The 24,526-nt window shown below is 41.8% G+C and overlaps 1 protein-coding gene across 5 annotated transcripts in view; it reads left to right on the top strand.

Annotated features, from left to right (window-relative positions):
• The window catches only part of gramd2aa (GRAM domain containing 2Aa), a 110,026-nt gene that overhangs the window by 68,345 nt on the left and 17,155 nt on the right, over positions 1-24,526 (top strand). For all 5 annotated transcript variants that reach the window (XM_061887036.1, XM_061887039.1, XM_061887040.1 and 2 more), the window contains exons 5-9: positions 4,389-4,492; positions 4,758-4,856; positions 14,223-14,294; positions 14,370-14,426; positions 18,628-18,805. In XM_061887036.1, the coding sequence (XP_061743020.1) occupies positions 4,389-4,492; positions 4,758-4,856; positions 14,223-14,294; positions 14,370-14,426; positions 18,628-18,805 (510 nt within the window). The remainder of the gene's footprint in view (positions 1-4,388; positions 4,493-4,757; positions 4,857-14,222; positions 14,295-14,369; positions 14,427-18,627; positions 18,806-24,526) is intronic.

Raw genomic sequence — 24,526 nt, 5'->3', positions numbered from 1 at the left:
ATTTTAATCTTCTATTTTTTTCTCCCCCCCTTGTTTACCTGTATCTCATCTTTTTTTTGTAAGGGGCGCTGGAAGCCGGCAGACCCGTCAGCGATACTGTTCTGTCTCCCTTTAATGTTTGTCTGATCTTGAATGGGATTGTGCTGAAAATTGTAATTTTCCTGAAGGAACTCTCCTGACGGAATAAATACAGTACCATCTAATCTAATCTAATCTAATGGATGATAAAGCAGAGGATTGGGAGAATGTCATGTGGTCAGATGAAACTAAGATAGAACTTTTTGGTATAAACTCAACTCGTCCTGTTTGGAGGAAGAAGACTTATTATCACACCAAGACTTAGTTGCACTTTTTTGCTCTTTTACTTCTTGTCTTCCACTCCTATTTTGGTGACTTTTTCTCTTTTTTCTGTATTTTCCTGTAGCAGTTTCATGTCTTCCTTTGAGCGATATTACCAGCATCTACTTTGTTTTAGCAATCAAGAATATTTCAGTTGTTTTTATCCTTCTTTGTGGGGACATTGTTCATTGTCATGTCATGTTTGGATGTACTTTGTGGACGCTATCTTTGCTCCACAGTAAGTCTTTGCTGTCGTCCAGCATTCTGTTTTTGTTTACTTTGTAGCCAGTTCAGTTATAGTTTTGTTCTGCATAGCCTTCCCTAGGTTTCAATGCCTTTTCTTAGGGGAACTCACCTTTTGTTTATTTTTGGTTTAAGCATTAGACACCCTTTTACCTGCGCCGTGCTTCCCGCTGTTTCCGACATTTACAAAGCAATTAGCTACCTGCTCCCACCTACTGATATGGAAGAGTATTACACGGTTACTCTGCCGAGCTCTAGACAGCACCGACACTCAACAACAACACATCATTTACAGACTATAATTACTGGTTTGCAAAAAAATGTTTTAACCCAAATAGGTGAAATTAGATAATCTCCCACGGCACACCAGACTGTATCTCACGGCACACTAGTGTGCCACGGCACAGTGGTTGAAAAACACTGTTGTAGAATATTGGTTGGGAAATGACCAAAATTCAATGGTCAGAGCAACGTCACAACCCAACAATTATTAAACGTTGTCAAAAAGCGTGTTGTTTCAATGTTAGGTTTGAGTTGCTCAACATCAGGACCTAATTCAAAAATTTCTTAACATTGTTTTAATGTTTTGTACCTGCTGGTTTTGACTAACACCCAATGTTATTAAAAGGTATTGGTTTTGAATCGAGAATTGTTTTGAATCAAGGGTTGATTCTGAATCGAATCTTTACCCCGAAAAATCGAATCGTGTGTTGGCCAGATTTGCAGCCTGACTTTAAATATATCAGATATTTACTTAACATGAAGCCTTTTTGAGGGACGAATAGATTTTAAACCAATCTGGGGCATACATCATTTAATGGCAGTTAAATAGCGCCAGAACGGAAAAGTTCTTAGGCAGTTAAGAGTGTAAAAACAAATTTGATTCATATTTTTATTCTACTTTTTTCTGCCTAAATCTCTCAAGCAAATCAGTCCTAGAAAAGATAGTTAAAATGTAATAAGATTTTTTTATTCCAACCCATTTAAGTCCCATTTTACTTATTATGTCATTTATTAAAATATTTTTTTTTATATAGAAAAATATGCGTAAAATGAGTTATCATCCATACACTGTCTTATAATGTTTTATGTATTAATTTATTATTTACAACTGAAGTTAATTAAGTGATTTCTTGCAGGAAAAAATATGAATTATGAACATTTTTCATCAGGTGTGGTGAAAAAAATCAATTTACGTCCAAACTGCATTTTTTATTTATTACGATTATTATTTTTTTTTTTTTAAATACATTTTTAGGTCATCTCTGTGTATACGTCATACTTCAGTAGCCAAGAGGAAGACATTTTTATACCCAGTTATATGTTGTAAGAGTCACATCGCTCGTTTTTATTAGGGCTACTGAAAAAATTCAATCAAATCAGTTCACATTCAAATTATGATTTTTATTTATTCTGATTCTAAATTGATACATCACTTCGTGAATCGATCTTCTATGTGCTTACTCCTCGCGCTTCTATAGTCAGTCAGTCTTTTGAAAATATTTCATCATGAATTTTATACCAAATAATACATCATGAGAATCAATTTGAATCAAGAATCGTGTTGAATTAAGAATTGATTCTGAACTGAATCATCAACCCCAAGAATCGGAATCAAATCGAATTGTGAGTTCTTGTAAGATTCACATCCCTATTTTTCATTAGGAGTGCTAAAATAATCGATTCACATCCAAATTGCAAGTCTTCTAAACTGATTCATAATATTCAAGAATCGATGAAAAAATTTAAAAAATATATTTTAAGAATCCTTTTTTTATTTTTCTTAAATATGTACTACATAAAGCAAAGGACTGGCACAGAATATGAAGAACGAGACATATTTTGGGGGGAAAATTGTTGCATAAAACCAGATCGTACCAAAACTGGAGCATTTGAATAACTAGATCCCACTGTACATACCAAACTACAACACATGAAATATAAATACGCCTGGTCTTGACATCTGGTTTAATTTCCCAAAGATTTGAGGATAGGATAATTGTTATATTTGGTGTCACGGTAGTGTTGGTCAAGGACCCCAGGATGCAGAAACGGCAGACAAAGTGCAGGTACAATGTATTTAAAGGCCTTCTGAAACCCACTACTACCAACCACGCAGTCTGATAGTTTATAAATCAATTATGAAATATTAACATTGCAACACATGCCAATACGGCCTTTTTAGTTTACTAAATTGCAATTTTAAATTTCCCGCGAGTTTCTTGTTGAAAACGTCGCGGAATGATGACGCATACGCGTGGCGTCACGAACTGTCAGGAAATATTAGCGCTGCACCACTCGCGGCTAAAAGTCGTCTGCTTTAATCGCATAATTGCACAGTATTTTGGACATCTGTGTTACTGAATCTTTTGCACTTTTTATCATTTCATAATGGAGACTATAAAGAAGAATGCTGTTGTTGGAAAGCGGTGGATTACAGCTGTCTTTAACACCGAGACACAGCCGGTGTTTCTTTGTTTGTTGTGAAGCAGAGCGGTCAAGCGAACATGTTTTCTCTACGTCAAACAGCATGTTTTTGGATGGGGAAATTGTGATATATATCTTACCGGAGACATCAGTGGATTATTCGTCGTCCTGCGGCAGCTGTCAAAAAAGGCAGCTGTGAGCTTGGCTCCTCGGCTTCTCTCTGAGACACTGGCGTGTTCACCGCAGCCATCCGACCTCGAGGTCTTTACAATCTTTAAAATCTCACTAAAGCACTATAAAAACAATAAGCAGATAAGGGATCTTCCAGAATTATCCTAGTAAATGTGTCTAATTACATCTGAAACGCTCACACTGCCGCCGCCCGGAGCCGTCCCTTTTTTCTTTTTATTCTAGTCCTTCACTATCAATATTCTAATTCACAAATCTTTTGTCCTCGCTCAAATTAATGGGGAAATTGTCGCTTTCTCGGTCCGAATTGCTCTTTCAGCTGGTGGCTCCCATTATAAACAATGTGAATATGTGTGGAGCCCTGCAACTCGTGACGTCACGCGCACATACTTCCGGTAAAGGCAGGGCTTTTCTAGTAGCGACCAAAAGTTGCAAACTTTATCGTCAATGTTCTCTACTAAATCCTTTCAGCAAAAATATGGCAATATCGCGAAATGATCAAGTATGACACAGAATTGACCTGCTATCCCCGTTTAAATAAGAAAATCTCATTTCAGTAGGCTTTTAAAAACATGTTCCACATAACAAAGCACAGACTGGGACAGAGTATGAAGAACGAGACATATTTTGGGGGGAAAATTGTTGCATAAAACCAGATCGTACCAAAACTGGAGCATTTGAAAACCGAGATAGCACTGTACATACCAAACTACAGCATATATGAAATATAAATATGCCTGGTCTTGACATTTGGTTTAATTTCCCAAAGATTTGAGGATAAGATAATTGTTATATTTGGTGTCACGGTAGTGTTGGTCAATGACTCCAGGATGCAGAGACGGCAGACAAAGTGCAGGTACAAGGTTTTTAAAAGGAAAAGTAGTGCAGCTGGCAAAAGCACACTAAAGAAAACCTGTCCAAAAAAGCAAAAATTATTCAGCCCAGTCAAGAAGACAAGTGGCAAAAAAAAGGAAAAGAGGAACTGGAAACAAATAAGAGCGCTGGATAAGAAAACAAAACAAAATACATGCAACTAATAACGTAGCTGTCATGTGAGATCATGCCAATTAAACTTGTGGTTGCACATTACATGTACTCCGCTAACACTGACCACTATGTTGCTACTTTTTTTTTAAAGAATCTTCTTCAATGCAATGGAGAACAATGTGTGCTGTGTTTTGTGTCCTCAGTGTACTCCTGTGCTCTTCTCAGAGATATCCTCCTCCAAGGCAGGCTCTACATTTCAAGAAACTGGCTGTGTTTCTATGCCAACCTTTTTGGCAAAGACATCAAGGTACTGTCGGACTATAGGTCTCCAAAAAAAAAAGGTCCCATTCTATACCTGCGCTGTGGACTTCTATGATTTTGTTCCTCTTTCTCATTTCCTTGAAACTGAACCCCTGACTGACAATAAGCTTCTTATTCACGCCGCATTCCCAGCATACCGACTCGAATAGGAAACCGATCTCATTTCATTCCACGGCCACGACACCCGTCTCGTTTGTCCGACATGTGGACACCAAGACACAGTGTTTTGGACATGTTTTCTTTCTACGCAGGTGGCCATCCCTGTTGTCTCTGTGCGGCTGGTGAAGAAGCACAAAACCGCGGGCCTGGTGCCCAATGGCTTGGCTATCACCACCGACACCAGCCAGAAGGTAAACACTTCCATCGCGGTCACTGGGAATTAAAATGCTTGTGCTGATTAGCGCGGCACGCCCGTGTTTTTCCAAGGCGAGGCGTGACGGAAAGAACGGGGCTATAGATAGCAGCAGCCTAGAAGCACGGTCAAGTGGAGGCTAATATTCCATCACCATAGCAACATTTGGCCGTCTAAACCAGGGGTGTCAAACTCAAATACAAAGCGGGCCGAAATTCTATACTGAACAAAGCCGCGGGCCAAAGTTGAACAACTTAACCTTTTAATAGGGACACAAACAAGTTTTGAATTGAATATTGAACCAGCAAGGCTTATATAACTTTATAGTGACATGCAAAATCGAATTTTGTTGGTAGCGGGGGTGTATATTGTAGCGTCCCGGAAGAGTTAGCGCTGAAAGGGGTTCTGGGTATTTGTTCTGTTGTGTTACGGTGTGGATGTTCTCCTGAAATGTGTTTGTTAGACCACACTGTGAACCCACACCAAACAAGTATGACAGTGTTAAAGTTGTTTATGGGGCGGCATAGCTCGGTTGGTAGAGTGGCCGTGCCAGCAACTTGAGGGTTGCAGGTTCGATTCCCGATTGTGCCATCCTAGTTACTGCCGTTGTGTCCTTTGGCAAGACACCTTACCCACCTGCTCCCAGTGCCACCCACACTGGTTTAAATGTAACTTAGATATTGGGTGTCACTATGTAAAGCGCTTTGAGTCACTTGAGAAAAGCGCTATATAAATATAATTCACTTCACTTCACTTATGCGGCCACCCTAAGTGTGTGACCTGTATGGCTGTTGACCAAGTATGCCTTGCATTCACTTGTGTGTGTGTAGAAGTCGCTAGGGGTGGGCAATATCGCAAATTTGGGTATCGATTCCGCCCAGTATCACCAATACCGATACTGATACCGGAAGTGTCGTCATCTGATGGGGGGGGGGGGGGACACTTCGGGGTATTGATACTTTTGGAAAAACAAATTTGTACTTTTGCCTTTATTAATTGATTATGATAATATTACAACACAGGACGTGTCTAACATCATATTCATGAATTAAACACCAATACGGGGACGGCGTGGCGCAGTGGAAGAGTGGCCGTGCACAACCCGAGGGTCTCTGGTTCAATCCCCACCTAGCACCAACCTCGTCACGTCCGTTGTGTTCTGAGCAGGACACTTCACCCTTGCTCCTGATTAGCGCCTTGCATGGCAGCTCCCTCCATCAGTGTGTGAATGTGTGTGTGAATAGGTAAATGTGGAAGTAGTGTCAAAGCGCTTTGAGTACCTTGAAGGTAGAAAAGCGCTATACAAGTACAACCCATTTATTTATTTTATTTATACAACTTTATTTTCAATAGATAATGCAGGCTCAGGTCCCTCCCCGTTCAGTCTCACAGAGGACTGGGCTGTCCGTTCACTTGTAATGATCTGTTGATTGTGTTCATATTTATGTTATTTGCTCAGGCGACCCTTGTTCACAAACACTAAACCAGGGGTGCCCACACTTTTTCTGCAGGCGAGCTACTTTTCAATTGACCAACTCGAGGGTATCTACCTCATTTATATATATCATTTATATTTATTTATTTATGAAAGAGACATTTTTTTGAACAAGTTAAATGTGTTTAATGATAATACAAGCATGTGTAACACATATAGATGTCTTTCTTTCACAAAGACAAGAATATAAGTTGGTGTATTACCTGATTCTGATGACTTGCATTGATTGGAATCAGACAGTAATGATGATAACGCCCACATTTTCAAATGGAGGAGAAAAAAAGGTGTCCTTTCTGTACAATACCACATGAAAGTGGTTGTTTTTTGGCATCTAATTCATCCAGCTTCCATACACTTTACAAGAAAAACATTGGCGGCAAATTCCGTAGCTTGCTTGATTGACATTCACGGCACCCGAGGGTCTTGTGAGATGACGCTGGCTGCTGCCAGTTCATTATTATGAAAAAATGACAGAGAGGAAGGCGAGAAACACTTTTTATTTCAACAGACTTTCGCGCCGTCCCTTCCGTCAAAACTCTAAAGGCCGACTGCACATTTCCTATCTTCACAATAAAAGCCCCGCTTCATGCTGCCTGCGCTAACAAAATAAGAGTCTCGGAAAGCTGGCGTGCACAAGTGATGCGCACGCCAGCTTTCTGAGGGATCGCTTGTGCACGCCAGTTTTCCGAGACTCTGAATTTAGTTAGCGCAGGCAGCATGAAGCAGGGCTTTTATTGTGAAGATAGGAAATGTGCAGTCGGCCTTTAGAGTTTTGACGGAAGGTACGGCGCGAGAGTCTGTTGAAATAAAAAGTGTTTCTCGCCTTCCTCTCGGTCATATTTTCATAATAATGATCTTGCAGCAGCCAGCGTCATCTCACAAGACCCTCCGGTACCGTGAATGTCATTTAAGTGACGTCTTGGTGAAGATTGATGATCACTAATTTTTAGGTCTATTTTTTTTAAAAGCCTGGCTGGAGATCGACTGACACACCCCCCGCGGTCGACTGGTAGCTCGCGATCGACGTAATGGGCACCCCTGCACTAAGACATCAGTGAGTCTTGTAATCCCTCCAAATGACACAGTCACGGCTGAACTCAAATGCACTGAGAAAAGAACGAATCATTTCATTAAGTGATTCAGTTCGTTCACTCAAATGATTCATTCGAACGAACAAATCGTTCTCGAACGACCCATCACTAAGGAGGAGGGTGGAGTGGTGAGGAGGGCTGCGCTCACATTTCTTTTTATAAATCGGAGTGATTCGCTTAATTAGGTGAAGTATCGATACCATCACGCCAGTATCGATACTATCGATACTTGGTATCGATACACCCAGCCCTAGAAGCCGCATATATTACGTAACTGGCTGTTTGTATGGAGGAAAAGCGGACGTGACGACAGGTTGTAGAGCAGGGGTGTCAAACTCAAATACAGAGTGGGCCAAAATTTAAAACTGAACAAAGCCGCGGGCCGAGGTTGAACAAATTAACCTTTTAATAGGGACCCAAACAAGTTTTGCATTGAATATTGACCTAGTAAGGCTTATATAACTTTATAGTGACATGCAAAATCCAGTTTCAAATAATAATAATAAAAAAATATCAATGGCATATCAAATCAAATAAAAACACAAATTGCATGCCTTTTTTCGGCGGCGGATTTGAGTTGGGGCGGGGTTTGGTGGTAGCGGGGGTGTATATTGTAGCGTCGCGGAAGAGTTAGTGATGCAAGGGGTTCTGGATATTGGTCCGGTTGTGTTTATGTTGTGTTAAGGTGCGGATGTTCTCCCGAAATGTGTTTGTCGAAATGTGCTTTTACGGCCCGCCCCCAATATTATTGTCTGGGTGGAAATCGGGAGAAATTCGGGAGGGGCACTGAACTTCGGGAGTTTTGTTGATGTTGTTGACTTATGTGCTAATCAGACATATTTGGTCGCGACGTGACTGCCAGCTAATCGATGCTAACATGCTATTTACCGGCGGTTGTAAAGCAGACATGGCCCAGAGATGTATGGATAACCTGCAGATGCATTTGAAACTATTACGTTTCATTCCACCCACATTTAATGCGAAAAAAAACACTTACCAATCGACGGATTTAAGTTGCTCCAGTGTCACGAGATGCGAAAGTCCTGATCGTTTGGGCCGCACATTTTACCGGCGATGCTAACGCAGCTATTCGGCCACGCTATGGCTATGAATAGCGTCAATAGCTATTCGCTCAATAGCTTCAGTTTATTCTTCAATACTTTCATACTCCAACCATCTGTTTCAATACATGCGTAATCTGTTGAATCGCTTAAACCGCTGAAATCCGAGTCTGAATCCGAGCTAATGTCGCTATATATTGCTGTGGTATTCGCCATTGTTTGTTTGTATTGGCAGCACTGTATGACGTCACAGGGAAATGGATAGTCGCATCGCAAATAGCGAAAATCAAGCACTTTAAAGCTTTTTTAAGGCTATTCGACGACCGGTAAAATTTAGAAAAAAACTTCAAAAAATACAACAAGCCACTGGGAACTGATTTTTATTGTTTTTAACCCTTTTGAAATTGTGATAATGGCCCCTTGAATTTATTATTACCTCAAGGGCCAGAGTTTGACACCCATGGTCTAAACCCTTCAGAATGTCCCCAAGTCTAAACACATTTTCTGTAATCCATGCCTCTATTACAGGGGTGTCAAACTCATTTTAGATGGGGGGCCACATGGAGAAAGATCTACTTCCAATTGGGCCAGACTGAAAAAAATCACGGCACGATAACTTAAATATAAAGACAACTTCAGATTGTTTTCTTTGTTCAAAAATAGTACAAGCACATTCTGAAAATGTCAATATTATATCGTTGTTTTTGTTTTTTACACTTGAATGTTGCGGCTTATAGTATTTTATCCTTATTTGTCGTTATTTATACTTTTTGAATAAATTATGAGATCATGTTCATCAGCATTGGTGTTACAGGCCTACTGAAATGAGATTTTTTTATTTAAACGGGGATAGCAGGTCCATTCTATGTGCCGGGTCTACATTTAACATGTTTTTTTGAAAACTCTTGTTGGTGAAGACAGCAATGAGCAGAAAGGAGGGAGGATGTCACCCTTGTATATTGTTATGAGTTCTTAGTTGAACTCTATAGTCTTTATCATTTTCTTTATCAAAGTGCTGGCACTTGCTACTTTCTTTGGCCCCATTTTAGCTTAGTCATATTTGTTATGGCTCTCAATTCTGTCTAATAATATGAGGGCAAACAGACCAGTTTGTTGGTGCAATGTTTGGCCATAGGATAACGGCAATGGTATACGATGTTTATCAACCTTTATATATGAACCGAGTCAAACAAAAATTCCTTGTACTAAAAAAAACAAAAACAACTCAGCACGTGTACAGTAAGCAGGCAAATACTCATGCAGATTAAAAGACTACTGAAGCATTAGTGAGGATTTGGCGTGGCTTTAATCAAAAAATCACTCTGCAATTAGTAGAAAACTAATATTTAAAGTACCAGTTGAGTCAAAAAAGTTGACTTTATTTGCTTATTTGTCTTTAACTGTATCCATTAAACCACAACCAATTTTATGTACGATCCGCAAAGTATGTGAAAATGCCGTCGAAAATGTCATAAAATGGCGCCAATCCAGTCATTCATTTTGGATATTCGGCGCCAAACACCTTCGGTAATTTCCGTAAATTGTACTGTACGTCACAGGAGGAACGCTTCTGCACTCTGACCATGTTATCAGATCATCCATCCATCCAGTTTCTACCCCTTATTCCCTTTGGGGTCGCGGGGGGCGCTGGTGCCTATCTCAGCTACAATCGGGCGGAAGGCGGGGTACACCCTGGATAAGTCGCCTCCTCATCGCAGGGCCAACACAGATAGAAAGACAACATTCACACTCACATTCACACACTAGGGCCAATTTAGTGTTGCCAATCAACCTATCCCCAGGTGCATGTCTTTGGAAGTGGGAGGAACCCGGAGGGAACCCACGCAGTCACGGGGAGAACCTGCAAACTCCACACAGAAAAGATCCCGAGCCCGGGATTGAACACTGACTACTCAGGACCTTCGTATTGTGAGGCAGACGCACTAACCCCTCTTCAACCGTGAAGCCCTGTTATCAGATCAGTCATATGGAATTTGTTGGGATCCTCTGCCCGGATCATATTCTGATTGGATTTTTGAGTCACTTGTTTTTTCTGGACTCCTTTCGTTCCTGTTTGTGCACCTCTGAGTTGGTTACCATCGTTACTTATTATTTTCACCTGCCGTTTGTTCCAAACGCGCACCTGTTTTGTAATCACTGACATTATTTAAGCCTGCCTTCTCCAGTCAGTCAGTCTGGCTTCCTAATTTGCAATACGCAACAGATGACGACTTTTGTTCCCGGCTCTGTACCTGCTAGTTTCCCCGCTAGGCTCTTTTACTTGCTAGCTCCCACGCTAGCCTTTTTGTTTTTTGCCTTCTGTGCTTTGAGCATGTTTTTCTTTGTTAAAGTCTGATTTATTTCTAAATAAATCATTTGTTCCTGCCTTCACGCTGTGTCCGAACCCCGTCTGCCTTCCTGGGAGAACGAACTCCACAACACGATGCGACCTGGTCGTTACAGAAATATCCCTTTTGGGGTCTCGGGGGGTGCTCAGCTGCATTCGGGCGGAAGGCGGCGTACACCCTGGATAAGTCGCCACCTCATCACAAGGCCAACACAGATAGACAACATTCACACTCACATTCACACACAAGGGACAATTTAGTGTTGCCAATCAACCTATCCCCAGGTGCATGTCTTTGGAAGTGGGAGGAAGCCGGAGTACCCGGAGGGAACCCATGGAGTCACGGGGAGAACAGAACATTAAAACTCCACACAGAAGGATCCCGAGCCCGGGATTGAACTCAGGACTACTCAGGACCTTCATATTGTAAGGCAGATGCACTAACCCCTGTGCCACCGTGATGCCCATATGCAAACAATTGAAAGAAATGTGCTGTTTATCATACACAATCCTTATGTAAGACAAGAACACATACAGTATGTTTGGCATATTTCTGCATTCGAAATAGTAAATAAATAGCTAACAATTGAGTCAACAGATTGAGGGTCCTCTGTTGCGCCAATTATTCCCTCTAAAAACATCCAGGAACATAGGGATGGGTCAAATGCCATCCATCCATCCATTTTCTACCGCTTATTCCCTTTCGGGGTCGCGGGGGACGCTGGCGCCTATCTCAGCTACAATCGGACGGAAGGCGGGGTACACCCTGGACAAGTCGCCACCTCATCGCAGGGCCAACACAAATGCACAGAACAAATTTTACCACACCTGGTGTGTGTGTGTGTGTGACTATCGTTGGTACTTTAACATTAACAAGCCCAATAGACATCCATCCATCCATTTTCTACCGCTTATTCCCTTTCGGGGTCGCGGGGGGCGCTGGCGCCTATCTCAGCTACAATCGGGCGGAAGGCAGGGTACACCCTGGACAAGTCGCCATCTCATCGCAGGGCCCACACAGATAGACAGACAACATTCACACTCACATTCACACACTAGGGCCAATTTGGTGTTGCCAATTAACCTATCCCCAGGTGCATGTCTTTGGAAGTGGGAGGAAGCCGGAGTACCCGGAGGTAACCCACGCATTCACGGGGAGAACATGCAAACTCCACACAGAAAGATCCCGAGCCTGGATTTGAACCCAGGACTGCAGGAACTTCGTATTGTGAGGCAGACGCTCTAACCCCTCTGCCACCGTGAAGCCCCCCAATAGACAGTTAAAGCTTTTTGTTGGTTTTTAGGGGTGCTTTTTGTGTCATGCCTGTGAATCCAGTTTATGTTTTATCATGTTTATGTTTTGTTTTTTGAACTCTTTTGTGGGTTCTTCCGAGGATGTTGTAGTCGTAATGATTTGTGCAGTCCTTTGAGACATTTGTGATTTGGGGCTATATAAATAAACATTGATTGATGGATTGATTGTTTCTCGTTTTGCACTTCCTGGTTTTGTTTGTTTCCATAGTTACTCATTAGTTTCCACCTGGTCTCCAAGTCACGCCCCTTTTCCTGAAGGAACTCTCCTGAAGGAATCAATAAAGTACTATCGATCTATCTATCTGTCCTCAGTCCTCACACCTGTCACTAATCATCATAGTCATTATTTAAGCCATTCTGTCCCTGTCCTCGTCCTGGCAACTTTACCGGATGTATCGTATCCGACATATCCTTCTGAGACCTCAACCACGTTTTCATGTACCGACCTTCATGCCATGCTCTTTGTTTTCTGATCACGCCACGTAAGTTTGTATATTTATGCCTCAGTGCAAGTTTTTGGTTTGTTTGTGCCCCAGTTAGTGTCTTTTGTTTCGTTTGTATATAGCCATGCCATCGTGCTATTTTTGTTTTCATGAGTATAGTCTAGTTTTTATCCAATTTTGAGCGCGCCCTTTGTTTTCCCTGTTTTTGTATTTAGTGTGTAAATAAATTAAATATGTACTCACGTTCACGCCTGGCTCCTCCCAAATATCATCTGCATCGAATAAGCAATACAAATCCAAGTCAAAGTCCTGACATTTTGACCATTTTTACTGTAGTTACAATAGCTAATAGATCAAATCAATGAGAGACTGTCAACACTTTCAGAGTTACAAAGTGTTAAAAAAAAAAAGTAATTTTATTCAGAATACACACACTTTATCTGCAACACAATATTAAGTTAGCATTAATGGTGCTGGGATGTCCAAAATGTTTTCACCGAGGACTGTACATTAAAAAATGGAACGCTGCAGTGGTCACTTTGGTATGTATTTTTGAATTTTGATAAAAAGGCTTCCAAGTCATGTCTTGATCTTTTGTCTTGTTTTGTGTTTGTTATAGTTTTCCCTATGTTTAAGGTTTATTTCAGTGACAAAATGCCATCAATGTGGACGGGAATTAGTGTTCCTTGGGCGCAGTTGGGAGAGGGGCCGTGCCAGCAATCTGAGGGTTACTGGTTCAATCCCCACCTTCTACCATCCTAGTCACGTCCGTTGTGTCCTTGAGCAAGACACTTCACCGTTGCTCCTGATGGGTCGTGGTTAGGGCCTTGCCTGGCAGCTCCCGCCATCAGTGTGTGAATGGGTGAATGTGGAAATAGTGTCAAAGCGGTTTGAGTTCCTTAAAAAAAATGTAGAAAAGCGCCATACAAATACAACCCATTTTCCATTTTCATTGAACCAGAGCGGTCTGCACCACTTTTGGACTTGTTATCTTAGACCACCCGCAAAACGGCCACTAATAGTCCACACAATTTAATAGTTTTGCTGTTTGGCACGTGTTATTTGGATCTTAGTAAATCAGTACTTAAGTCTTTTCATCCTTTGCAAGATGTGTTATTGTTTTGGCTCTGCAGAATGAATAAGAACACAATGAGATTAACTTTAAAGTGTTTGACATGCAAAATCTCTAACCTTTTGTATGTCTTTTTTGTTATTTAATCTAAAACATTCCCATGTGAATGACAGCATTATAGTTTTTTTTAGAAGACACATATTTTACGCTCTCATTAAAATGGAAAATGGAGCTTTTTCCTTTTGGAAATATCAAAGTGATTTGTATAATCCTGTCTATGCCCTTTCCTGCTTGATTGTTCCTGAATAAATGTGATTGAAAATGTCCCCTTTGATCCCTAAAAGTGTTATTTGCCAAATTGATTACGAGATCATCACTCATTTATGTTGGTGCAGTGCATGTTGTGGCGGTTCAAGCCTCCCAGGCACAACTGTACTTCAGAGGTTCAGAATAAAACGATGTGTTTATGTACCATGTCATTAAATTCCAATAAGTCCAAATCTGAAGTGACGATGGGTTGCATTTTGTTTTGTTTTTTCAGTATGTGTTCGTGTCACTTTTGTCAAGAGACAGTGTCTACGACGTCCTTCGTAGAATCTGCACTCACCTACAGGTAGGCCTGCACACGCATTCACACACACGCATAGACACCTCTTGGCGTGTCAGTTGATGTCGTGTTCCTCTGCAGGTCAACGGGAAGAGTCTGAGTTTAAAGCAGTACATGGAGGAGCCCACCTTATCACTGGTAAGTGACCACCATATACTGTGTATATATATATATATGTATGTGTAGGAAAAATCACAAGACTACTTCATCTCTACAGAACTGTTTCATGAGCGGTTCCCTCAATCATCAGGAGATTTTAATGGAAGCATTCACATACCATGGTTTATATAGGGCACAGAGTGGGTGGGTACAGGCAGGCGTAGGGGCGTGGTGATTGGCTCATGTGTTACCTAGGAGGTGTTTCCGTCTGTGGCGGCATGTTGAAATGATTTCACTGCGCTTGTTGAGGGATGACAGGTCTGGATGATATATAATAAACAGTTTCTCTTTTAAGCATAGGTTGCATCTTTTATTACCACTGTTGTAAGGTGTGCTGGATGCAAGAATTTGCCATGTTAATGAATATTCAACATTATTGTCTTTGAGGTTCCAAATGTGCTTGCTGAGTTCTGTAGAATTCCGCAAGGTCTGGTTTTTAAAGGAGGCCTTGTGATTATTCCATCTGGCTTTAAACGCTCCTTCGGTTAATCCTACGTACGTGTCGGATGTGCTAATGTCCTTGCATGTTACCTTTGGTTGGTAAACGACTGATGTTTGTAAGCACCCCCCGTTGAGAGGGCAATCAAGTTTCTCGCGACAGTTACATTCCTTATTGGTTTCAGAGTCATTTAGTCTGGGGGTAGGCAGTCCTTTTGCAATTGCATGAGGGAACCCCTCATGAAACAGTTCTCTGGAGATGAAGTAGTCTTGTGATTTTTCCCACACATACATATTGCGCTCTACCACGGTATCGAGCACTATTCTCTGGATAATCCAATCAACACATATATATATATATATATATATATATATATAGAGAGAGATATATATATATATATATATATATATATATATATATATATATATATATATATATATATATATATATATATATATATATATATATATATAAAAGACTAGATTTGCCAGAGCTACGAGCGACATGCCTATGAGGCGGCCTAGTTTCCCCTTTGAAGTACCGTATTTTCCGCACCATAAGGCGCACTTTATTATAAGGCGCACTGCCGATGAATGGCCTATTTTTTCTTTTTTTTTTCTTTATTAAGCGTACCGGATTATTATAAGGCGCATTAAAGGAGTCATATTTTATTTTATTTTTCGAAATTGAAAACACTTACTTGTGGTCTACATAACATGTAATGGTAGTTCTTTGGTCAAAATGTTGCATAGATAATGTTTTGCATTATGTTTTTCAAGCCGCTTTCCGAAAGTCGTTTCTGTATGCGCTGTTTTGTGAGCGGTCTTATTTACGTGGCTCACCTTCGGCAGCGTCTTCTCTCCGGTGTAGCGTGCAAGGACGGGGGTGGAAGAAGTGTCAAAAGATGGAACTAACTGTTTTAATAACATTCAGACCTTAGTTCAATCAATAACGGAGCAGCATCTCCTCATCCGGAAACGACAACACTGGAAATGTGTGCCGTGAATAACCGCCCGACCGGAACTCCACAGCGGTATGTTTTAGCGCTTTTATGGCGAACTTATTGGCAGATATAAGTAAGAACTTTACTCTACTTTATATTTTTGGGCGAGGGGCGTGGTTTGGGGAAGGGTGTGGTTAAGAGGGGAGGAGTATATTTACAGCTATCCATCCATCCATTTCTACCGCTTATTCCCTTTGGGGTTGTGGGGGGCGCTGGTGCCTAACTCGGCTACAATCGGGTGGAAGGCGGGGTACACCCTGGACAAGTCGCCACCTCATCGCAGTATGTGTAGAAATCTTTATTTAGAATTGAATCACTTGTTTAATTTTCAACAAGTTTTTAGTTATTTTTATATCTTTTTTCCCAAATAGTTCAAGAAAGACCACTACAAATGAGCAATATTTTGCACTGTTATACAATTTAATAAATCAGAAACTGATGACATAGTGCTATATTTTACTTCTTTATCTCATTTTTTCAACCAAAAATGCTTTGCTCTGATTAGGTGGGTACTTGAATTAAATAAAATGTTTACAGGGGGTACATCTCTGAAAAAAGGTTGAGAACCACTCCAAAAGCCGTAGATGTTTTTGTCACATATGCATGCACAGTAGATGGCAGTATAGTCCTGTTTAAGAGTGTCACAACATTGCTGTTTACGGAAGACAAACTGCTTTACGGTACACGAAAACGTGACTGCTGCAGTTGTGTGTTGTTACCACGCTGGGAGGACGTTAATGAGACTGCCAAACAATAAACCCACATAAGAAACCAATAACTGGCCCTCGATCATTCTACAGTTATAACGTCATTGGGCAGACACGCTGTTTATATTGTGGGAAAGCGGACGTGAAAACAGGCTGTCGACACGTCACTCAGGTCCGCATGGAGCTGGAGGGGGCGTGACCTCCAGCTCCACCTGAATTTCGGGAGATTTTCGGGAGAAAATTTCTCCCGTGAGGTTTTCGGGAGAGGCGCTGAATTTCGGGAGTCTCCCGGAAAATCCGGGAGGGTTGGCAAGTTTGCCCTAAAGGGGTCAGTACCTGTTCTTACCTATTCAAAGTGGGTGGAGCCTGTCGATAAAAACTGCCCCATCAATTGAACAGGGATTCCTGCACTTTATGGGGTACTTAAAGGGGAACATTATGACAAGACCTATGTAAGCGTCAATATATACCTTGATGGTGCAGAAAACCGATTTCCAAACTCTAAATGGGTGAATTTTGGCGAATTAAACGCCTAGCTGTTTATCGCTCTTTTTGCAATGACGTCAGAATGTGACGTCTCCGAGGTAATACAGCCGCCATTTTCATTTTCAACACATTACAAACACCGGGTCTCAGCTCTGTTATTTTTTTCGACTATTTTTTGGAACCTTGGAGACATCATGCCTCGTCGGTGTGTTGTCGGAGGGTGTAACAACACTAACAGGGAGGGATTCAAGTTGCACCACTGGCCCGAAGATGCTAAAGTGTCTGCCGCCAGACCCCCTTTGAATGTGCCGGAGTGTCTCCACATTTTACCGGCGATTATAGACATGGCACAGAGATGTATGGATAACCTGCATATGCATTTGCAACGATAAATTCAACGAAATCACAAAGGTGAGTTTTGTTGATGTTGACTTATGAGCTAATCAGACATATTAGGTTGCGGCGTGACTGCCAGCTAATCGATGCTAACATGCTACGCTAATCGACGCTAACATGCTATTTACTGGCGGTGCTAAGGCAGACATGGCACAGAGATGTATGGATAACCTGCAGATGCATTTGCAACTATAAAGTCAAGGAATTCACAAAGGTGAGGTTTGTTGAGGTTGACTGCCAGCTAATCGATGCTAACATGCTACGCTAATCGATGCTAACATGCTATTTACCGGCGGTGCTAAAGCAGACATGGCACAGAGATGTATGGATAACCTGCAGATGCATTTGCAACTATATTACGTTTACTTTCACCCACATTTAATGCGAAAAAAACACTTACCAATCGAAGGATTTAAGTTGCTCCAGTGTCACAAGATGCGAAAATCCAGATCGTTTGGTCCGCACATTTTACCGGCGATGCTAACGCAGCTATTCGGTCAATAGCTTCAGTTTCTTCTTCAATACTTTCATACTCCAACCATCCGTTTCAATACATGCGTAATCTGTTAAATCGCTTAAGTCGCTGAAATCCGAGTCTGAATTCGAGCTAATGTCGCTATATCTTGCTGTGGTATTCGCCGTTGTTTGTTTACATTGGCAGCACTGTATGACGTCACAGGGAAATGGACAGTCGCATCGCATAGCGAAAATCAGGCACTTTAAAGCTTTTTGTAGGGATATTCAAAAAATACAACAAGCCACTGGGAACTGATTTTTATTGTTTTCAACCCTTTTGAAATTGTGATAATGTTCCCCTTTAAGTACGTAATTTAGGTTTACCGTTGCAATAAAAAGGATTTTGGTCTATTTTTTTCTTGAGTAGCATTTTAGTCCCATCACCTTGCACCTTTTTTCTTGATCATAACTATTTTATTTGAGTTGTTGTTACTGATTTATGCAACATTAAAATTGGTACCTCGGTTGACTATAAACTTACTGATCAGTTAATGATCATTACCTGTCTCCTGACATGTTTAGCAGTACAGGATGACCAAACGTACTCACAGCTACTCTGTTTAGAACAATCCAAACACGACTCACGTTTTTAACTGCAGGAATAGATTTTTGATCCATGCTTTTCTGCTCCAGGATGAATTCCCGGCTCCCGACGAGTTCCCGGCAGAGGACGAATTTCCGTCCGTGTTGAAGTGGAGAAGGAAACCCTCGGTGGTGTCCGTGTCTTCCTCCCTTCCTGACCTCCTGGGGAACTCCAGCAGCAGTCTGAGCGCTGCCAACACACCTTTCAAGTTAGAGCAGCCTCTGGAAGGTGAGGAACCTTCCAGCAATTAAGCTTTATTCAAAAGACACCAGCTAAAAGCGGTCATATTTCAAAACCCAAAACAAGTGAAGTTAGCTCGGTGTGTAATTCGTAAATAAAAACAGAATACAATGATTTGCAAATCCTTTTCAACTTATATTCAGTTGAATAGACTGCGAAGACAAGATATTTAGTGTTCCAACTGAGAAACTACATTTATTTGCAAGTAATCATTAATTTAGAATTTATTAGTAGCAACACATTGCAAAAAAGTTGTCACAGGCATTTTTACCACTGTGTTACATGGCCTTTCCTTTTAACACTCAGTAAACGTTTGGGAACTGAGGAGACCAATTTTGGAAGCATTTCCAGTAGAATTTTTTCCTATTCTTGCTTGATGTACAGCTTAAGTTGTTTAACAATCCGGATTCTCAGTTGTGGTATTTTAGGCTTCATATTGCGCCACACATTTTCAATGGGAGACAGGTCTGGACTACAGGCAGGCAAGTCTAGTACCTGCACTCTTTTACTATGAAGCCACGCTGTTGTAACATGTGGCTTGGCATTGTCTTGCTGAAATAAGCAGGGGCGTCCATGATAATGTTGTTTGGATGGCAACATATGTTGCTCCAAAACCTGTATGTACCTTTTCAAGTTCTTCACAGATGTGTAAGTTACCCATCCCTTGGGTACTAATACACCCCAATACCATCACAGATGCTGGCTTTTGAACTTTGCGCCTGCCTATAACAATCCGAATGGTTCTTTTCCTCTTTGGTCCGGAGGACACGACGTCCACCATTTCCAAACACTATTTTAAAGTAGGCCCTGTCAGACCACAGAACACTTTTCCACTTTGCAGCAGTCTATCTTAGATGAGCTAGGGCCCGGCGAAGCCGGCGGCGTTTCTGGGTGTTGTTGATAAATGGCTTTCGCTTTGCATAGTACAGTTTTAACTTGCACTTACAGATGTAGCGATGAACTGTAGTTACTGACTGTTTTTTTAAGTGTTCCTGAGCCGATGTGGTTATATCCTTTACACACTGATGTCGCTTTTCGAAGCAGTGCCGCCTGAGGGATCGAAGGTCCTTATTATCATTGCATACGTGCAGTGATTTCTCCAGATTCTCCGAATCCTTTGATGATATTACGGACCGTAGATGGTGAAATCTCTTAATTCCTTGCAATAGATCGTTGAGAAATGTTGTTCATAAACTGTTTAACAATTTGCTCACGCATTTGTTCACAAAGTGGTGACCCTCGCCCCATCCTTGTTTGTGAATGACTGAGCATTTCATTGAAGCTGACTTTCTCCCCAATCATGGCACCCACCATCGATTACCTAATGCTTGTCATTAGAGACTATATGCAGACAGTTGCATACGGCGGGCCAATTTTTTTGTTAAAGGCCTACTGAAATGAGATTTTCTTATTCAAACGGGGATAGCAGGTCCATTCTATGTGTCATACTTGATCATTTCGCTATATTGCCATATTTTTGCTGAAAGGATTTAGTAGAGAACATCGACGGTAAAGTTCGCAACTTTTGGTCGCCAATAAAAAAGCCTTGCCTGTACCAGAAGTAGAAGCCGATGTGCGCGTGACGTCACCGGTGTGAGGGCTCCTCACATCCTCACATTGATTACACTCCTGGACACCAGCAGCACGAGCGATTCTGACCGAGAAAGCGACAATTTCGCCATTAATTGGAGCGAGGTTGAAAGATTCGTGGATGAGGATAGTGAGAGTGAAGGACTAGAAGGGAAAAAAAAAAGATTCAGATGTTATTAAACACATTTACTAGGATAATTCTGGAAAATCCCTTATCTGCTTATTGTGTTACTAGTGTTTTAGTGAGATTATAAAGTCATACCTGAAAGTCGAAGTGGTGCGGTGACTGCCGGTGTCTCTGAGGGAAGCCATGGAGGAGCCAAGAAAGTCGCAGCTGCCTTTTTGACAGCTGCAGGAAGAACGACACAACCTCTGCTCATGTTTACGGTCAGCGCCGACTTATTACCACAATTTTCTCACCGAAACCTGCCGGTTGTAATGTGGTAGAGAAACATGTTCGCTTGACCGCTCTGATCCATATTAAAGCTTCACAACAAACAAACACCGGCTGGGTTTGTGTTGCTACAGCCGGCCCAAATACACCACTTTCCACCAACGGCATTCTTCTTTGTAGTCTACATTATTAATTGAACAAATTGCAAAAGATTCAGCAACACAGATGTCCAGAATACTGTGTAATTATGCGATTAAATCGGACGACTTTTAGCCGTGAGTGGTGCCGGGATAAAATGTCCGCTACAACTAATAACGACACAAGCACGCGTCAACATAAGCGTCATCATTCCGCGACGTTTTCAACAGGACACTTTGCGGGAAATTTAAAATTGCAATTTAGTAAACTAAAAAGGCCGTATTGGCATGTGTTGCAATGTTAATATTTCATCATTGATTAAAACTATCAGACTGCGTGGTCGGTAGTAGTGGGTTTCAGTAGGCCTTTAAAGGGGAACATTATCACAATTTCAAAAGGGTTAAAAACAATAAAAATCAGTTCCCAGTGGCTTGTTGTATTTTTTGAAGTTTTTTTCAAAATTTTACCGGTCCTGGAATATCCCTAAATAAAGCTTTAAAGTGCCTTATTTTCGCTATCTTCGAAACCACTATCCATTTCCCTGTGACGTCATACAGGGCCGCCAATACAAACAACATGGCGGTTACCACAGCAAGATTATAGCGACATTAGCTCGGATTCAGACTCGGATTTCAGCGGTTTAAACGATTCAACAGATTACGCATGTATTGAAACAGATGGTCGGAGTATGGAGGCAGATAGCGAAAACGAAATTGAAGAAGAAATTGAAGCTATTGAGCGAATAGCTATTGACGCTATTCGGCCATAGCGTGGGTGTACCTAATGAAGTGGCCCATAGCATGGCTGCCTTATTAGCATCGCCGGTAAACTGTGCGGACCAAACGATCAGGACTTTCGCATCTTGTGACACTGGAGCAACTTAAATCCGTCGATTGGTAAGTGTTTGTTTCGCATTAAATGTGGGTATCTAGTTTCAAATGTACATTCATCTAGCGTAAATAGCATGTAAGCATCGATTAGCGTAGCATGTTGGCATCGATTAGCTGGCAGTCATGCCGTGACCAAATATGTCTGATTAGCACATAAGTCAACAACATCAACAAAACTCACCTTTGTGATTTCGTTGACTTAATCGTTGCAAATGCATCTGCAGGTTATCCATACATCTCTGTGCCATGTCTGTCTTAGCATCGCCGGTCAAATGTGCAGACACTCTGGCACATTCAATGGAGGTCTGGCGGTAGATTTCTTGCCAGTGGTGCAACTTGAATCCCTCCCTGTTAGTGTTGTTACACCCTCCGACAACACACCGACGAGGCATGATGTCTCCAAGGTTCCAAAAAATAGTCGAAAAAACGGAAAATAACAGAGCTGAGACCCGGTGTTTGTAATGTGAAAATGAATATGGCGGGTGTGTTACCGGGAGAGAACCATGGACTCGGATTACTCAGCACTCCACCCGGAAAAGGGTGGAGTGCCATCTCCGGGTTGGGGAGGAGACCCTGCCCCAAGTGGAGGAGTTCAAGTACCTAGGAGTCTTGTTCACGAGTGAGGGAAGAGTGGATCGTGAGATCGACAGGCGGATCGGTGCGGCGTCTTCAGTAATGCGGACGTTGTACCGATCCGTTGTGGTGAAGAAGGAGCTGAGCCGGAAGGCAAAGCTCTCAATATAGCGATCGATCTACGTTCCCATCCTCACCTATGGTCATGAGCTTTGGGTCATGACCGAAAGGATGAGATCACGGGTACAAGCGGCCGAAATGAGTTTCCTCTGCCGTGTGGCGGGGCTCTCCCTTAGAGATAGGGTGAGAAGCTCTGCCATCCGGGAGGAACTCAAAGTAAAGCCGCTGCTCCTCCACATCGAGAGGAGCCAGAAGAGGTGGTTCGGGCATCTGGTCAGGATGCCACCCAAACGCCTCCCGAGGGAGGTTTTTAGGGCACGTCCAACCGGTAGGAGGCCCCGGGGAAGACCCAGGACACGTTGGGAAGACTATGTCTCCCGGCTGGCCTGGGAACGCCTCGGGGTCCCCCGGGAAGAGCTAGACGGAGTGGCTGGGGAGAGGGAAGTCTGGGCTTCCCTGCTTAGGCTGCTGCCCCCGCGACCCGACCTCGGATAAACGGAAGAAGATGGATGGATGGATGGATGGATGGGTGTGTTACCTCGGTGACGTCACATTCTGATGTCATTGCTAAAAGACCGATAAACAGAAAGGCGTTTAATTCGCCAAAATTCACCCATTTAGAGTTCGGAAATCGGTTAAAACAATACATGGTCTTTTTTCTGCAACATCAAGGTATATATTGACGCTTGCATAGGTCTGGTGATAATGTTCCCCTTTAAACTTGGGATGCCTTGGTTTGGACACCACTGTTGTATATAAATGGATTTCACACTGTAAAGTGCTTTGAGACTCAATAGGAAAAAAATTTGATATAAATATAATTGACTTCACATAAACGTTGATTAATCAGAGTTCATGGCATAATTGAATTGACTTTTACTGTCAGAATGACGTACATGAACATGGTTTGTATGTTGTACTCCAATGCACGTCATTTATTCAAAACAGTTTCATCCAAAGTCAGAATGTGATTTGAAGAGAAATTTGCCAGCGAGCAGCTTAGTCGAAGTGTCCTCACACATCTTTGCAGTGACGTGTGCATTGACCTGATTACTCACAGTATTACAGCCTTTCAGGTAACCATCCGTGGCTGAGCTCAAGGAGCATGTGCGGTCAAAATAAACTGTGTGATGAATACTTCACATATTTGTTGTTATTAACCACAAGCGTTAATGCGTGACAATCCTAATAGTGCTTTCTCTCATGTTAGCGAGAGCAAAAAAAAAACAAAATGAGAGTAACTGCTTTTGGATAGCAGTGTCTCTCTTATGCAACAGCACATTAAGCTCCAAACAAAGACTAAATTATGTGGGGGAGGTGTAGCATTAAAAAGCTTTGAGGGGATGCAGATTAAATCCAGATAATCACACACACACACACACACACACACACACATACACAAAATAATGTGACGCTTTATACAACTGAAAATCCTAATGTGCTTGGACAATATTATCATGTATGATTACTTGGGCAGCATGTTGTATTATGTGGATTAGCGTCACATCCCAGTGGGGGGGGAGGGTTTAGAAGTGTTTCTAGTCCAAATGAGTTCTCAAATTAATTCAAATTCAGTCAATATAGAAGAAACTGTAGTGTTTGGAAAAAACAGTCAGAAAGGATGAATTTGTCTAAAATTAGCATATTTATGCAGAATCGTTACTCAAGGTATTGAACCGATTGGGCATCTCCATAGCAAATTTGATTCCAAAAAACCTGACGTAACAGTCGACCGACAAAAGTTGGTACCTGACAGTTCGGTCATGTTTTAGTTTTTCCTCTGTTTGTCAGTGCTCTTATTTTGTCTTTATTTCCTGCTGTTATCCCTGAGTGCTTTTCCCCCTCAGCTGTGGCTGATTAGCACCGGGCCACACCTGGTGTCAATCAGCCAGGTGCTATTTAGACCTGCTTGTTCCTCCGCTCTGGGCTGAATTATTGTCCTAAATACTCGTAGCTCCTACCTGTTTCTTGTCGCTGTTCCTGTATGCCGTGGACTGCCTTTTG

This window comes from Nerophis ophidion, linkage group LG25 (assembly GCF_033978795.1).
Source record: "Nerophis ophidion isolate RoL-2023_Sa linkage group LG25, RoL_Noph_v1.0, whole genome shotgun sequence".
NCBI lineage: Eukaryota > Metazoa > Chordata > Actinopteri > Syngnathiformes > Syngnathidae > Nerophis > Nerophis ophidion.
This window is presented reverse-complemented; position numbering and strand designations above follow the sequence as displayed.